This window comes from Bubalus bubalis, chromosome 16 (assembly GCF_019923935.1).
Source record: "Bubalus bubalis isolate 160015118507 breed Murrah chromosome 16, NDDB_SH_1, whole genome shotgun sequence".
Taxonomy (NCBI): Eukaryota; Metazoa; Chordata; class Mammalia; order Artiodactyla; family Bovidae; genus Bubalus; species Bubalus bubalis.
In genome coordinates this window covers 57,878,407-57,895,251 of record NC_059172.1, presented here as the reverse complement: position 1 = coordinate 57,895,251, position 16,845 = coordinate 57,878,407, and the positions used below count along the sequence as shown (strand labels likewise).

The 16,845-nt window shown below is 43.5% G+C and overlaps 1 protein-coding gene across 4 annotated transcripts in view; it reads right to left on the bottom strand.

The window, feature by feature from the left end:
- Nucleotides 1–16,845, bottom strand: part of SIK3 (SIK family kinase 3) — a 264,012-nt gene that overhangs the window by 28,309 nt on the left and 218,858 nt on the right. For all 4 annotated transcript variants that reach the window (XM_006056875.4, XM_025266844.3, XM_006056876.4 and 1 more), the window contains exons 7-11: nt 2,399–2,517; nt 1,742–1,852; nt 1,372–1,515; nt 883–960; nt 329–438 (exon numbers count right to left, since the gene is read on the bottom strand). In XM_006056875.4, the coding sequence (XP_006056937.2) occupies nt 329–438; nt 883–960; nt 1,372–1,515; nt 1,742–1,852; nt 2,399–2,517 (562 nt within the window). The remainder of the gene's footprint in view (nt 1–328; nt 439–882; nt 961–1,371; nt 1,516–1,741; nt 1,853–2,398; nt 2,518–16,845) is intronic.

Sequence of the window (16,845 nt, the reverse complement as noted above, 5' to 3'; positions counted from 1 at the left end):
AAAAGTTGTCAAACACAGATGCATTTTCACGGGTACTTTTATGTGGTTTAGATCAGAAGACCTCAGTCTTTGCGGGAAAAGACATGCTATGCTCTTCACCAAAGTACTGTCAGTGCCTGGCTCGATGGCGGCTCTCAGCCCAGCCTCCACCAGTGACAGCTCTGTGATCCTCAAGTCCAGTCAAGTCTGATCTACCAGGGAGCCTGAAGAGGTTAACCGCGCGTCTTGGCCACTGAATCAGATCTCATCTGGGCGATACAACGAAGTAGGGGAAATGTGCCACAGGAGGAACTCAAAGTCAGATGGGAATTTTCTGCCGGACACTCACCGGGGGTCGGCCACGCCCACTGTGTGCCTCCTCATGGACAGATAGCGGACCAGCGCTTCAGGGGAAGGCTCTTCACCCTCGTCACTGTCCACGTTCACCGCCCCGTCCGGCTGAGGTGAGGGAAGCACGGACAAATCAGAAACAAGAGAGAGTGAGAAACAAGAAGGAAGGGAAGGGGACTTCCCAGGTGGTCCAGTGGCTAAGAATCTGCCTGCCGGTGTAGGGGACACGGGTTAGATCCCTGGTCCAGGAAGATCTCACGTGCTGCGGGGCAACTGAGCCCCGTGTGCAGCAACTCCCGAGCTCACACTCTAGACCCCGTGCTCCGCAACAGAAGAAGCCACCACAACGAGAAGCCCACCCACTGCCGCGAAGAGCTCCCCCACTTGCCGCAACCAGAGAAAGCCCGAGAGGCAACGAAGACCCAGCATGGCCAAAAATAAATGGGGAGATGAATAAATAAGAAAATACATAGAAGTAGTAGTAAAGAGAGGCCACGAGGCTACGGGAAAGAAAGTAGGTTCAGCTGACAGCCACCAGGGGCTGCTACTTGCCTCCACGATTTGATTCTCTGGGTTGATGAGCTGCACCTGGGGGACGCTGATGTTCATAGTGGTACCAGCCTGCTCCGCCTGCAAAGCAGCACACACACAAAGAGGCTTTTCAACACCAGAGGGAAATCATAGAGGCTTTCAAAACATTCTTGATGGCTAAAGTCTATGTTTCTACTTCTGAGTTTTTGGTTCCTCTGCTCTTAGAAGCTACAAGGAAGTATTCTTTAGCGAAGACAGTCTCTCGCAATGATTTACGGTTTCTTTTTTTTTAAAAAAAATTCAACTATTGGTGTCCCTTCCAAGTGCTGGAATACTCTTCCACCCACTCTATCAAAGAAAGACTGAGTTCTTTGCTTGGCCTCTGACAAAGGAAGAGATGGCAGCTGGGAAGCGACGGGTAAGCATGATCTGGCGTTAGAGAGCAATGGATAACCACCACCCCTCTCCATGTTACTAGTCCTCAATCTGATCACTGGCATTATCACCCACCTGGAGGTTGACTGGCGGCTGGAAGCCCACAGTTCGGGGCATGCCAGGAGGTACTCCAACACGCAGGGTTTTATGTCTCTTATGCCGGTCACACAGCAGGCTGTAGATTGCACTATAGTGATCATAGGCATCTGATCTTAACGACTACCGAGAGAAAAGGGGAAAGAGCAAAAAACCCTGGTGAAACAGCATGTCAATGACCAAAACTCTTTTAAAAGTAATAGTAGAAGAGTAAAGCACCTTCTTTTCAAGGGGCAGAGGAAGAATGGGAGGAAAACGAAAAGATCCAAGTTCCCAGGAAGAAGGATACATGGGAAAGACAGGGCAGAGGGAGCGCAGCCCCCACCCCAGCCTCTGCTCACTTAGGTACCTGCAGTGTCCGCTCTTTGTCCAGTCCCATGTTTTCCATGGCTAAGAGGACATCCTCATTCAGAGGGTCCATCTGCCTTTCTTCCTTCAGCTGCTGGCATTCGGCTATTAACTGTAACAAAAAAAGGCAAGCTATCAAACTCCCAATTAACTACGTCAAGATGGCAGATCATATATAATGAACAAGCTGTTCCATGCTCCCTAGCTTGTGATATTTTTGGCCTTAGATGAAGCCTAAGCAAGAAAGCCCTGGGTACTCAGCTAGGAGCAGATAAGATGGCTAGGCCACTATTTTCCTGAGCTCCTGGGGTACCTGGGATGGCTACGATGATTTAAATAAAGGAATGCTGCAGGATCTGTTGGACTGTGCACAGTGAGAGATAAGAGTAGGTGAACAATCCCGTGGGAAGAGGCTGTACTGTCCCAAGACCCGGGAAGGGATCCGGATATGAGGACATGCGGTCAGGAACTGGTATCACTATTCCGCAACAGCTCAGCCGGTTAAGCTTCCTTCTTGCTGGCTTCACTTGCTTCAGGATTACACAACAGCTTGCATCCAGGCCTGCCCTTCTAGGTCCTGGCCTGGTTACAATCTTATGCAAAAGAGCCTGCAGCAGCCCGAACAGGCTTTCCCAGGGGCGAGTGGAGGCCCACTCACCCTATCGAAGTTGGGGTCCGCATCCCCTAGCTTCATCCACTTGTGCTTGCAGATCTGCTCCATGGAGAGGCGCTTGTTGGGGTCCAACACCAGCATGTGGCGGATCAGGTGCTCACATTCTGCAAGAGACACGGAGCCGGCCATCAGTGCCAGTGGGGGAGGTGCTGCGGGGGCCGAGGAACAGGGGCAGGGCGAGCAGGTGGACTTCCTAGCTCCTGGCTTCTCATTTGTTTCTCTCACTTCGTGATCCTTACCTCTGCCATGGCTTACCCCAGAAGGGGACAGGCAAAGGCAGGAAGAGGTGGAGGAGAGGGAAATTCAACTCAGGGCTGGGGGCGGGGGGAGTGGGGTCCTGGTTAATACCTTCACTAAAAGTCGGATTAGAAAAAAATTTGGGGATAATCCCTGGATTTCATTTACTTATATTTTGTAGGGCCCCATTTGCTGCAATTAAGGAAGAGTTTCAGTGTCTGAAGATATTCAGTGCCTTACAAGATCCCCAAAATACAGTCAGCTCCTTCCTCCTCTCTGCATTCTGATGTGCACACTAACGCTTTTGGTGTAGGGTCCCAGGTGTGGGGAGAAGACAGGCATGGAGCCTCCCTACCACACACCGTAACCCTTACTGATAATTTTCTCACATTCGCAGGGGCATACAACTGAGCTCTGAGCTAAGGAGATTCAGATCAGAGAGGTGTCACTCTGGGAGCTCATGTCGCAGAATACACTGGGAAAAGAATGATGGCTGCAAAGTCAAGATGCCTATATTCTGATTTCAAAACCACCCTCTACTTCTACGTGTTCTCATCTGTAACTTGAGGGCACTGATGATGACGTGGGGGTAGCACGTGTGATGAAACTGAACCTAGATACTGATGATGAAAAAACAGCAGCATGGAGACACTCTGCTGACTACTTCACACATATTTTGATCTCATTTAATCCTCACAGCAATCCTAGGAGGAAGAAATGATCATCATTCTCACTTTGGAGACGTTAAAATTAGGCAGAGAGTAGTCAAAAAACTTGTTGAAGACCACTCAATAGGTTAGATTTAAAACCAGACAGTCTCTGTGGTTGGTGCTCTGAATCACACCTCATCTCACCCAGAACCCGCAGAATAAAGTCCAAAGTCCTCTGACCTCACCTCCAGCCACGCGCCCTGGGCTCCCTGAGCTCCAGCAGCACAGGCCTTCTTTCTAGTCTGTGCATGTACTTATCACGTTCCCACCAATGCCATTTACACTCACTGTATCCCTTAGTCAGGACGGCTTCTCCCCAACCCTCACGTGGCTGGCTCCTTCTCATTCAGGAAAGAACTTAAATGTCAACTTTCTCAGAAAGATCTCTCCTGGCCACCTCTTCAACCTCAAGGAGGCGTCCAGTCGTGCCCTATGACATCACACTAATTTCCTTCACACTAATGACTTCTGTGTAAAATCACCTTATTTATTTACTGCTTATTGTCTAACCCCCCGCCCCACCCCCCGCCACGTGAGGCCTTTTTTTATTGCTGTTTTCAGTATCAAACCTGCAATGCCAAAGATGATGATTATACCTAATAGGAGTTGAATAAATAGCTGCTGAATATATGTGAATAAGTAAACATTTATTGAAACTAATCAAAGAAGACTGTATGTGAGCAAATGCTTTTAAAAACTATAAAATTCTCCATAAGATACAAGATTGTTTCCATTTTACTACAGCTGTCCTGAAAAAAACAAAAAACAAAAACTGGCCAGTGATAGTAACAGCAGCAATATTAAAGAGACTTTAATAAATGAAAAGACTTTTTATATACAAGGCACTGTGCTTACCGACTTTATTTCATTTAATCTTAACAACAACCCTATGTTAGATACTGTTATCAGTCCCATTTATAAAAGAATAAACAAGTTAACATGATCAACCATTGCTACGTTACAGCAGAGTAAGGACTTGAGAGCTATGCTCGTAGCATATTTTCATGTGGATACAAATCGTCTGATATATTTTCCCTGAATGAATTCAACTCTGAAACCTTACAATTTCTGCACCATTTGGCGAACATCATTCTATGTCACCATCATGAAAGGAATACAAAGAGTAATTAAGACAAATTACTCAATTTTTAAATTTATTCTAACTTGAAAAAAAAATAAAACAAAGCCTCTATATCAACATGATTTTATGGCAGTCATCAATTTGTTCCAGCTTTATGATTAAAAGTATAATCAAATGCAGTATGACTCTCAAAGTCTGTAGTTCCTATATTCCTATAAAATACATGCCATCTACAGCATTAAGCTTTTATGAAAATTATGTCTCCAGAGTAAGCAAGGCTAGAATCCACAACTGCAGCATCTGTGTGGAAGACAAGTATCATGACCACATACCTTTATGGTCTGCAATTACCTGAGAGGAAAAAAATGTTCTTGATTTAGAAAGCTGCTAAAACTAAAGACCCGAGGGAAAAAAAAAAAAAAAAAAGCTAAAGACCTGGGTGTATGGAGAAGGCCTGGGCCTGATTCCAAAGCTGTGAAATTATCATTCGGACCACTAGATGGCACTCTAACTGTTCTGTTTTCTTCTGGTTTTCATATAGTATCTAGTGCATTAGTCCTGAATCAGATGACCAATGCTGAATGATGGTCAGTTATGGGCTTGCTTTAAAACAGAATTTTAAAGGCATTTTCTTAAAAACAAAAAAAATTAACACCACTGTAATAAGTCCTGAGTGGAAGATCTATCTGGTTCAATTTCAAGATCTTGAAACCTCTTTTCAAGTCATCCTTAACTATTAGTTGGTTTCAGATGCCTTGAAAAATCTCCAGGAAAATGCAAACAAGAATTTGTACACAAAATTTTGCATCTACCTTTTAGTCCATGCAAGGAGCCCACAGACCCTGAGTCACAGATTCCCTAGGCGTCTACAGGTCCCAGGCTGAGGGGCCTGCAGGCATCTTGTTGCAGTGGCACCAACTGAAGGACACAAGCTCACATCTGTGCTCCCGACATGCTGTCCAGCACCCAAAGGAGCAGAAACCTCACCCCCTGCACCTGCCGCACAGATGGCGGAATACGACAAAATGCGGAAGGCCAGGGTATTGTTATCAACTCATGCTTCCTAAGCATCACATATAGCTCAGGAAAGGATGTTCAAACTAGAAGGCACCATTCTACATAAAACATGGGAAGAGGGTGAAAGAAAAGGGAATAAATGCTCTCACACCTAATAACACACCTAACCACCGGACAGTCCATTAAAGTGAATGGAAAGAAAACAGGGTCCCAGATCAAAGAAGACAAACACCAACTTGCCCAGATGCCAGAGAAAACTGTATTTTAATGTCAGAAACAGCCCCATCGCTTGTTCCTCCTCAAAGGGCAGCCTTTGCTACTGAATGGAGTGGAAGCGCTGCAGCAGCGCAGGCGGCTGTGCCTGTGCCAGAGGGGGCTGCTCTCAGCGGCTCCTGCGAGCTCAGGGCAGCGCCGGCCCCCGGAAACCCGATGCCGCCAGAAAGGGGACTCGAGGGCGCCCAGCTCGGCCCCGCCCCATGGTGCTGACAGGCGTTTGGGTGGCTTTGTGGAGAGCCGACTTCTGTATGGGCAGGATCCTGAAATGGGAATTCAGTTCAGACCGCTTCCTAAGTTGTAATTCCTTCTGAGGCTGGGTCTTTAACATCTTTTTCCTTTTTTAACCTTGATGATAAACAGCTTTCTCTAAGAGGCTGAAAGTATTCAGTTTGAAGGGGAGAAAAAAATAAAGGATGAAGAAGGGGGAGTTTAAAACCAACTTGAAATTCACCTGAGATACTTAGTAGAAGCTCTGTCTCTATTTCCAAGACAGAAGAAGAGATATTAATAGAATCACGTAAGAGAAAAGTTCCTGATTAGAACTTTGAAAACACGCCGCTGAAGGTTAAAAGCCACGAGGCTGATTTATCGGGGAGAAGAGAAGGTGCAGGCAGGAAGGGCACAGGGAGCGCTCATCAGCATCTGAAGGGCACACAGAAGACAGTGCCTTTATGCTGCGCTGCTCCAGGGCCCGGAATCTGGAATAATTAGAAGTAACAATTTCAACACAGGAAAAATCTTTTCAATTATTAGAACTGATCCAAAGTACTAGATTAAGGTCCTCGGGATTTAAGGAGGGGCCCCTTAGGGAAGTGAGGCGGGGGCGGGGTAGTCACATAGGCCAGGCCGCACCTGGAGCACAGCTGATTTTACTCCTTTTACACATCTATATTCTGAGTAAGGTTTCACTTTAAAAATTAAGTCCAGAAGCAACTGGATACGATAAACTCTTTGGTCCCCTTCAACTCGAAAAAAACCATATAACTATGAAATGAGAACAATTTGACCTGTGAAATAGTATCTTTATTGTCACTAGAAATTTTCCACTTAATGATTTGTTTATATTGTATTTACATTACCTATGTAAAGTCTTAAAATGTATGGAGTCATCAGGATCCAACTCCTTATTTAATCTTGAATAATTAATGGGCGATGTTAAGCCCTTCTCAAGCCTGGCAAAAAAACCGCTTTCCCCCTTGCTCTTCTAGTATATCCAATCCCAATCTGACAACGCTAGGATTGAGCTCAGAAACTACCATCTCACTGGCTTCTAAGCTGCCAATGCTCAAGCCAGAAGCCCCACTGCTCTTAAGAAAATGAATCCTTTCAGCAGACTCCTCTTCTATTTCCATAACAGGCTGAGAGGTCTTCTTTGTTTTTGATTACAAATGTCTAATCAGAGGCTGGCGTTTGCGATGTTGTTAGAAAGGGCGCCCAGTATTGGTGTGAGGAAGACTGGGGGCCCCTGAACGTCTCACTGAGCTCTGCATCACCAGGGCCTGCACAGCACACGGTGTGAAATCGGTTCTTGGTGATGCCAGACGAAAGAAGCACTGGACAAGGCGACTACTACAATTCCTCCTAACAACTTTAATAATCTGACTCCAAGAACCCACAACAGAACAGGCATTCTCCGTGCTTCAAGCTGGAAAAACCAGCCAACTGTCATTTTACAGAACATTAAAATGTGGCGCTATCTGGGGGCAAAAGCCTGGATCAGATGATTTCCAAGGTCTCCCCTTGTAGCTTTAGAGTCCACTGTCTCATTCACACAGAGGGTACTTACTTACCAATCGTTTCTGAGGCTGCCCAGAGTAATGTGTAAATCAGATTACCGCATGAGGAGGCAGCTGCGTGTGACACAGCCATAGCATCTAGGTTATGATACAACAAACCCAAACAGCTCTTGGAAGATCAGATCTGCTCCATAAACCCTGTGGATGTGTCTGAGAGTATCAATATATGTCTTTACCCTCTTAAGAGAACGAAGTGAGAGAGAAGAGTGAAAAACAACATAAGGAAGGAGGGAATGGAGAAATTTAAAAAAATATATTATTTAGTAATAATTACTAACATTTCTTGTGCACCATATAAGAGGTAGGCAGAGTGCTAATTAAAATAAATGAACACTTGAAGTTAGCTTAAGCATCTAATTTACACACTAGTCCTTATTAGTACTATATCTATTATGCAAATAGAGAAATGAAAAATCAGATAAGAAACTTGACCAGGTTAATATGAGGCAAAACTAGGATACAAATTCTGGTCAGTCTCAGGCCAAAGCCAGAGCTTTTAACCCATACAGTACCTAAATTAACTGCTGATATTTTAGGTAGCAGCCAGCATATCTTTATAAAATCATATCAGATCAATTTCATTCTTCCTCCAATAAATCAAATGCCATGTACTCTCCACAGTTTCCATCCCAACAGAGTCACCTATAAGCCAAGTCCATGGAAAGCAGGCCAGGTAATAAATTCAGAAGGCTGTGAACTAGCTGGCGGACAGTGTCATGGCAAACAGCAAGTTGCATTAGGGTGAACTGAGAAGGCAGGGATGATGATGAGGCTGAGATGCGCTACAGAAGAGCAAGCCTGGCTGACACACCCTGGCGATGGGGGTGGGGATGGAAGGCTGGCAACCATAGGCTTCCCCAGTCAAGGAATCAGAGACAGGCAGAAGGGGCAGGCAAAACTTCAGGGCACCGGCCCTCAGAATCTTTAGGCTGGTTCTCTGATGGAGGAAATGCCAACTGTCCCTAAGCCCTTCATGTGCTGCCAAAGAATGGGACATGACAAAGCAATCATTTTCAGCTCTGTGGGCAGAGGGGTGGTCTGAGAGGAACTGAGTCATAGATTCTTTCTGACCACATAAAACTGCTTGGAGCTGGGGGAACAGAAGACATCTGTGTGCCAGGAGGCGCGGGGAGAATGCAAGTAAGAAGCAGTTACCCAGGAAGCCGGTGTTTCTTACAGGTGCTGGAAGAGGGCATGGTGTGGTTTCTCACATCCTCTTTCCAGTCAGTGCTGGACTCCGCTGCTGTGTGCTCAGTCACGCATGACTCTTTAGCGACCCCACGGACTGCATGCAGCCCACCAGACTCCTCTGTCCATGGGATTTTTCTGGCAAAAATACTGGAGTGAGTTGCCATTTCCTCCTCCAGGGGATCTTCCTGACTCAGGGATCAAACCCATGTCTCCCTCGTCTCCTGCACTGGCTTTACCTACCTGGGAAGACCCTAGTTAGTCAACACTAGGTGTGTTCAAAGGTAATGCCAAAACACTTAGCCCGAGAGCTCTTTGTTTTCAATAATTTTAACCAATTTCTTAATAATGTTTAATACTCCAGAGCAATTCAAATTTCAAAGAGGGCTCTATTTTTCTCAAATCTCAAAAATCCAAAAAAGAAACAAAAGTAAACTAGCTAAAATGTCTGTTTCCATGAAAATGACTTAACTTCATATATTTTTTTTAAAGTTAAATGGCACTAATTTTTATGCTTTTCAGAACAAGAATACAATGTGATACACAGCCTGATTCTATTATCCACTCACTTTGGCCAGCTCAAGTACCAGTCTGGGAGAGAACTGATATTATTATAACAAACAGAACAAGACCAATGACTGACCCCCAGTGACAAATTCTGTATGAAGCAACATGGCTGTGATAAGAGTTACATACTGAATTAATAAATTAAGGCTTAAAATTAAAAAGAAAATCATAAGTACTTGTGCCAAGATACATTTTTTTTGGTATGAAGCTGGCCAGAGTTAGGAATCCTCACTCTGCTAGTGGACTGAGTCCTAGAAATAACTTTTTTTAACATGCCCACGGAAACCCTTGCCACGTCTGGGAGTTCAGACAGTAAATAATCCTTCTGAAATGCAGGAGACTCAGGTTTGAACCCAGGATTGGGAAGATCCCCCAGAGGAGGAAATGGCAACCACTCCAGTATTCCTGGATGGATGACCCCATGGACAGAGGAGCTTGGCAGGCTGTAGTCCACGGGGTCACAAAGAGTCAGATACGACTGAGTGACTAACACACACGGGAGGAAGCACCGCCACTGTCAGCTAAGGCCAAATCCATCTTACGAAGCGACTTATTTTAAAATCTGAACAATGTAGACCCATGGTCTTGCAGTAAGGCATTTGTACGTATAAAGAACATATATTCATATGAATATGCTGTTCTATAGTTGCATTTATGCACTGCATAAATGTTAAGTACAATCATACAAAATACAGGGTTTTTTTTGTTATTACAATGAAATTTTGTTATATTGGACAGTGCTAGAACAATGGTGCTGTAGGTATTAGAAGATTTTTACTCTTTAAAAATTAAATTTTAATACTTTACTATCACAAGAGAAATACATAAACATTTCTAACTTTATTTAAAGGAACAGTCAATACCACAGTTTTACACAACAAAAGAAACTACATAATCTTGGAATTAACTCTAATGGAACTTACTTTACGATAACGTTGGCTGTTGTAAAACAGTTTACTCATAATAAACAAGCATTGAGATCAACTCCTCTAAGAGAAATGACACTGAGGAAAAAAATGTCCTGTTTTGAAACCAAATGTTTTTAGTTCTTTTGGGGAAAGAGAAGTGGGAGTCCCGGTACCAGAGAATTCAGTAAAATTCCTACAAGGATAGCCCACCAGCAAGAGATCAGACAAGGAAGTGGAGAGTCATTTAAATACAAATTCTACCCCAAAACACTGGTTTCTGCAAATTACTGGAATGTTCTGGAATAGAAGGAAATTTCCTTACATCTATATTCTATGATACCCTTTCTGTGGCTGAACAGAGTCAAAGGGAGACGACTTGGCACAATTCAGCAAATACTGGTGGGTGCAGGTGGGGAAAGCTTCTGTTGGGAATCAGTAACTAGGCGGCGAGGCTTTCTCTTTGAGTTTAATAAGTTTATCAACCTGAGACAGACTGAGGAGCAAACAAGTGTTTGACCCAAAGATCTCCATTTGTTAGAAAAATAACATCTATCTCTTGACCTTTCCTTATTTTCAACTGTTTTTCTAGGTGGCTGAGATGCTGCCAGAATTAAGATTTAGAAATTAGGAGTCTCTGGCTTAAGGGCCAGGGAGGCTTACATTTACCTGCAGCCCTGGCCTTGAAAAGACCCCAGCATGTTCCACTGTTTACACTAGAGGCTGTCCAATGTGCAGGTCACATCTTTAAAATAAAAATTTGTCATTTATACTATCTTACTATTCAAATATATTTTAAGTCCTAATAGCAACCATTATAGTGGAAGAAAACTCTGGCTCACTTATACAGAATCCAATACACAGTACTTGATACTAACATTTTTTTTCCCCCTGTAAGTAATTCAGATGGGCAAAGATATCCATTCCAGAACTCTCTTGATACCTGGAATCACTCGTCAGAAATGTACTCACTGAGAATTAAAATACAATCAAAGGCATCTGGGTGGCTTCTGAAGCCAGCTTGCAAGGGCTCCAACAGCTCTGTTGCTGCCTGGCTGGGTGGTTCCGGGGGTGTTACTTAACCTTACCATGCCTCGATGTCTTGTCTGTCGGGTGACAATCGGAGCCTGCCTCACAGGGCTGTTTTAAACATGAGACATCGACAGGCTAATGCAACCGTGCCTAGTACTGAGGAAGTGCTCGACGGCTGGCTGTTAGCCGCTGTCCATCTAGGACATCTTCCCCGACTCTGTTTTCCTGTTTCGGGACGCTGAAGCGAGGAGACAGTGTGCCTGAAAGGATAATAATAACAAGGCAGCACCCATATTTACCTCCTGGTTTTCTATTGTCTTAGGTGCAATCACAGGCAAGAATACTGGAGTGGGCTGCCATTTCCTCCTCCAGGGAATCTTCCAGACCCAGGGATCGAACCATGTCTCCTTCACCTCTTGCCTTGCAAACGGATTCTTTACCTCTGAGCCACTGGGGAAGCCCCCCCCTGAGTAGCAGAGTGTTCCTTAAAAAGCTATGGAAGAACTGCTCTGAGGACTCTGAGTCCTTGAGTATATGGAGACTGATGGGCGAGTTACTTTAATCTCCTGTCCCAATCCCTCTAAACAAAGTGCTTTTAGCCAAGCAAGATGTTGTGTGGTTCTTGATGAGTAAGCCCATCAGGGCCAAGCTGTTTGCATCTAAGTGGAAGCTTTTTGGCAGTAGCTGCACGGTAGCCTCCTTCAGAAGCATTATGTAAGCCTGGGTCTTGCATTCTGAGTGATAAAATGCTTATGCAGTATTACAATTAATTAAGTCACAAATGACGTTTAATCAATACGGACGTAAAAGTATTGTCCACAAGAGATCTCTACATACTTGCCATCAGTACAGTTTATTCCACTGTAAATTAATTTTCCTTCAGCTAAATAAATGACTGATCTTACTATATTTGCTAATAGGTGGTATAACTGGTGAATAAGACAAACTAGGCTTTAATAAGTAGGCCTCTCATGGTTTTTAAAAATATACTGGTAGTGATTGAGCTTGATGCTCAAAATATTTACATTGCTGGCTTCCCTCAGCAGGAGCGGAAGTCAGACAAAGAATTTGCGAACACACGTGGCCAGGTCAGGTCTCACCTTCTGCAGAAACTCTAAACAAACAGCAAGTTTCAACTTCTATAATTTAGGCTCAGGGTTTCATCAATACCTAACTGGTCTCTGGAACGCTCTGAGAAGTTTAACCCAAAAACAGCAGTCTAGATCAAACATATTTTACTTAAGACACTGAAAGCCAACTCGATTGCAGATCAAACCCTTTTTGAACTAGAAGTCACTTGACCTGGTCATTTATATAATAACATATATAACAAAAGTACATAAAGCCAGTTATTAATTCAGATCATCAGTGAATTACCTATCACTTTATCAACAATAATAAAATACAAGAGTCTGACAGAAGATTCTACAGGTAAGTGGTGATGATTCGATTTTTCATTAAAGAAAAACTTACTGAATGTTTACACCATGCCAGTCACCTTTAAACTTTATGGAGGATGCTGCTGTACCTGTGAAACACAGTCCTGATACAAAGGAGCCTGCATTCTAGGGGCGAGGAGAGGAAGACAGATACTCAGTTACTGAACCAGGTGGTATGGAACCGATCTGCCCCAAATAAATCCTTGTAAATCTATACCCCTGTCATTCCAAATTGAAAGCATGTCTTCAGTATATCTTGAGATGTCCATGAAGGGAAGTTTGTATCAAACAAACAAGACCAGGCCCAGAAATATCCACTAACTGCAAGGGAACTTCATTCCACACATTACTGACAATAAAGAGATGCTTAGAATTCTTGAACTAACTATATCCATTTGTATAGTATGGCCTCCCACACAGCTGTACATATTTTGGAATTCAATTTGGCTAGAAGAAGCTAGACGATGGGGCCTTCCCTACTCTGCCACCCAAGTGCCCATTTAAAAAAACGACACTGGTTCAGCTGCAGTTTCTAGACCCTTTTGGCAGAAAAATGGATAAACTCAGTTCAGGTCTATGACAACAGCCTGAGGGGAAAAAAAGGGCCCTGTTCTTTAGGACTCCCCCAACGACATCATCTTCCGTAGCACAGTAACAGCAGACCCGACAGGCTGCAAAGTGGCTGGCTCCAGCCTCCAGATAAAGAATTCACTTTGGGTCTAATGAGGTACAATTATGTCCAGAAACTAGAGGTGTAAGCAGAAGAAGGACTCAGGGATGGACTCTAGGTTTCCTTTACATGAACTTGAACCTTTTTGGTACCTGAAGGACGTCTAAGCTGAGCAAAGACAAAACCATCTGACGTGCTCCTTTTCTCCATGGTTTACCCTGCCAGAAGTCTCTGAGGGGCCCCGGGGTTTGGGCCTGTGATGGTGGGCAAGGCCAAGCACATGTCTGTCCCCGAGGGCAGAGAGAATATGCTGGTAGCACGGCAACGGTCCACTCATTTCCTAGACAGCGTTCTTGTTCCTCTCCATACTTAATCTTACCAAAAAATGTTATTCCTATTTAGGGAATTACTTGTCCAGGATTCAAGACTGATCACGTTTAGGATAATTATGTTGGTATTCTCTAAGTCTTTAAACTTTCCTGCTAACTTATACCATGCTATAAATATTAGTTCTTTCTAAGTAGTGAAGATGTTGTGCAGTTTATTTCTAAGCACTAACAGACTACGTGGCTGACGCTATGGTTAGCTATTCACCAGCATCCGCTGTCTGAAGCCACCTCTGGTAAGACTTGAGTGAAAATCTTCTGCCACGCTGTGGGGGTGGAGGGGAGAAGGGATCCAAGCTGCTCACAGGAAATGCTGTGGACATTGGGAAAGCAGAGGAAGCGGTTTGTTTATCTCACCCTTTCTTTCTAACAGTGTGGTGCAGTAGAACAAACACTAAGTTTGAGAACTGACTTAGTCATTTATCACCTGTGTCTCTTCAGGCCAGTCAACTAAACTTCTTTAAACGTCAGCTTCTCAAACTTCATTGGCAAAATGATAACCACTATGTGCCAAGACCAACTCCAGAGGACAACTACCTAGCTCAAATTAGATCAAGTATAGGAAACACTTTGTAAACCTTAAAGCCCTAAAGCAATGTAAGTTATGGTTACTGATATTATTTGAATTATTTGGTAGTAAGAACCCCATGCATTCATGCATGTATTCATTTATTTAACAGACGTTTACTGAGTGCCTACCAGGACCCACGCGCTGTCCTAAGCCCGGGGAATACAGCAGTGAACAAAAACAAAACCTTATTACAGTCAAGAGGCAGTGGGAGGAGGGACGGGGACACAGTCAACAATGTCAGACAGTGGTGAATGCCATGAACAAGCACGAGGCAGAGGAATGGCAAGGGAATGAGGAGGGCGTCAGGAGAGGCCTCTCTAAGGGGACGTTTAAGCAGAAACCTCAAGTGAGGTGAGGAAGCCATGCGAGTATCTGAGGAAACAAGAATGCATGCGCTTGGCAAGTGTGAGAAACAGCAAAGACGCCTCTGTGACTGGAGCTCGGGGTCTAGAGCAAAGAAGAGCAGGAAATGAGATTAAAGACTGGGGCCCACCGCAGTGCGCCTCATGTCGGCCATAATAATAATGACTTTTGGAATGGTTTTCCAAGTGTAAATGAAAGCCACTGGAGGGTTTTAAGCAGAATTCTATTTACTTACTGTTTACTAAATCCTACCACATGCCAGATACTCTGCTAGGCTAGACACAACTGTGAAAAAAAAAAACATGTTTTGTCTTTACTTTCTCTAAGCTCCCAGTCTGGTGTGGAAGACACAGAAAGAAAGAAATTATTATAATGAAATGTTTGGGAAGTCCCAGGAGAAAAGAAAGAATCGTAGACTAGATTATCTAGATTCTTATTTCTATCACATCTAACTTCTTGCTCTGGAATACAGGAGTGGGTGGCATGGGGTTGGGGGAGAAGAAGCATCCCAGAAGCAAGGAATTGCTCCTGAAAACATAACTTGTTCGGGGAATTGGAAGGAACTTAGGGCGACCAGATATAGAATGGGGTCTGGGGCTGAAGAGACAGGCAGGAGCCAGGTCACAGAGGTATTTCCATGCCATTGTTTTTCAAATAGCACTCATGTGATCCATCTAGTAAGTAATAATCAGCATTTTTCATGTAATAGAATAAAATATGTTAGAGTGCACTGCCTATAGTAAAGACAAATTCTGCTTTTTCTTTTTTAAAAAAAGAAAACTTTGTTCAGTTGTATGTATACATGTATTTTCTAGGTCACAGTATAACATGTATTTTTTACTATAGTCATGGTCAAAAATGAAGCCAATGTTCTAGCCATGTTACGGAGTGAAAGTTAGCCTAGAGGAAATGATAAACTACTGCAAAGTTTAAGCTGGAAAGTGATATAAGCAGATTTGTGTGCAAGTGTGTATGTTGTTTGTTTTGACATATATATTTCAGAAATACTGCTTGTGCAGCTGTGTGGAGACTGCATTAGAGAAAGATAAGGCTGGAGTCAGGCATCCATTTAATTGGCTATTATTTAATCCAGGCAAGAGCCACTACAGAAGTGTCTATAGGAATGGAGGGTTGGATGTTCAGGGTTTGGTAAGTGAGCAGCTGTGGTGAGGAGTCAAGGCTAGTTTCTGTCTTGGTCAGACAGTGATACCATTCACTAAGACAGGGAACACAGAATAGAGCAAATCTAAGGAGGAAGTTAAATTCAGTTTCCACTGATGTGAATTGAAGACATGCAAGTGAAGCTGATGGTAGCAACTGATTGGATATATAAGCCCCGCACCCCAGAAGAGAGGTCTGGGCCAGAGAGTTAACTGAGTGTTAACTGGGGACATCATTGCAATGACGAAAGCCATGGGAGTGAATAATATGCTCAGAAAGATGGTGTGAAGAGAAAAGATTTACAGGATGAGCAGAGAGACATCTGGCAGACAAGGTGCAGTCAGGAAGACAGGAGGAAAACTGGAGAAAGTCGTGTCTGAGAAGCAATGGAAAAAAAGGTATTTTAAAAAGCAAGGAGTGGCTGATTCATTTTGCTGTACAGTAGAAAGTAACAGAACACTGCAAAGCAACCATACTCCAATAAAAATTAATAATAAAAAAAGGAGTGGCTCAACGATAAGAAAATAAACAACTCAATTAAAAAATGGGGAAAACATTTATACATATGCCAAACAAGACACACAGATGGTAAATATGCATATTAAATGTTAACCATCATACAACATTAAGGAATTACAAATTAAAATAACAAAGATACCACTTTACACCTGTTAGGACAGCAAAGACCCAAAGCCCTGACAACACTTGGCAACAGGAACTCTCACTCATCGCCGGTGGAGATGCAAGATGGTACAGGTGCTCTGAAAGACAGTTTGGTGGTTTCTTACAAAACTAAATATACCCTTAGCGTCTAATCCAGCAATCACACTCCCTGGTATTTATTCAGGTGAGCTGAAAACTTACATCCACACAAAAACCTGCACATGGACATTTACAGCAGTTTTGTTCATAACTGCCAAAACGTGGAAGCAACCAAGATGCTGATCAGTAGGTGAATGGATAAATAAACTGTGTATGTCCAGGCAATGGAACATTATCGAACACTAAAAAGAAATGAGCTTTAATCCACGAA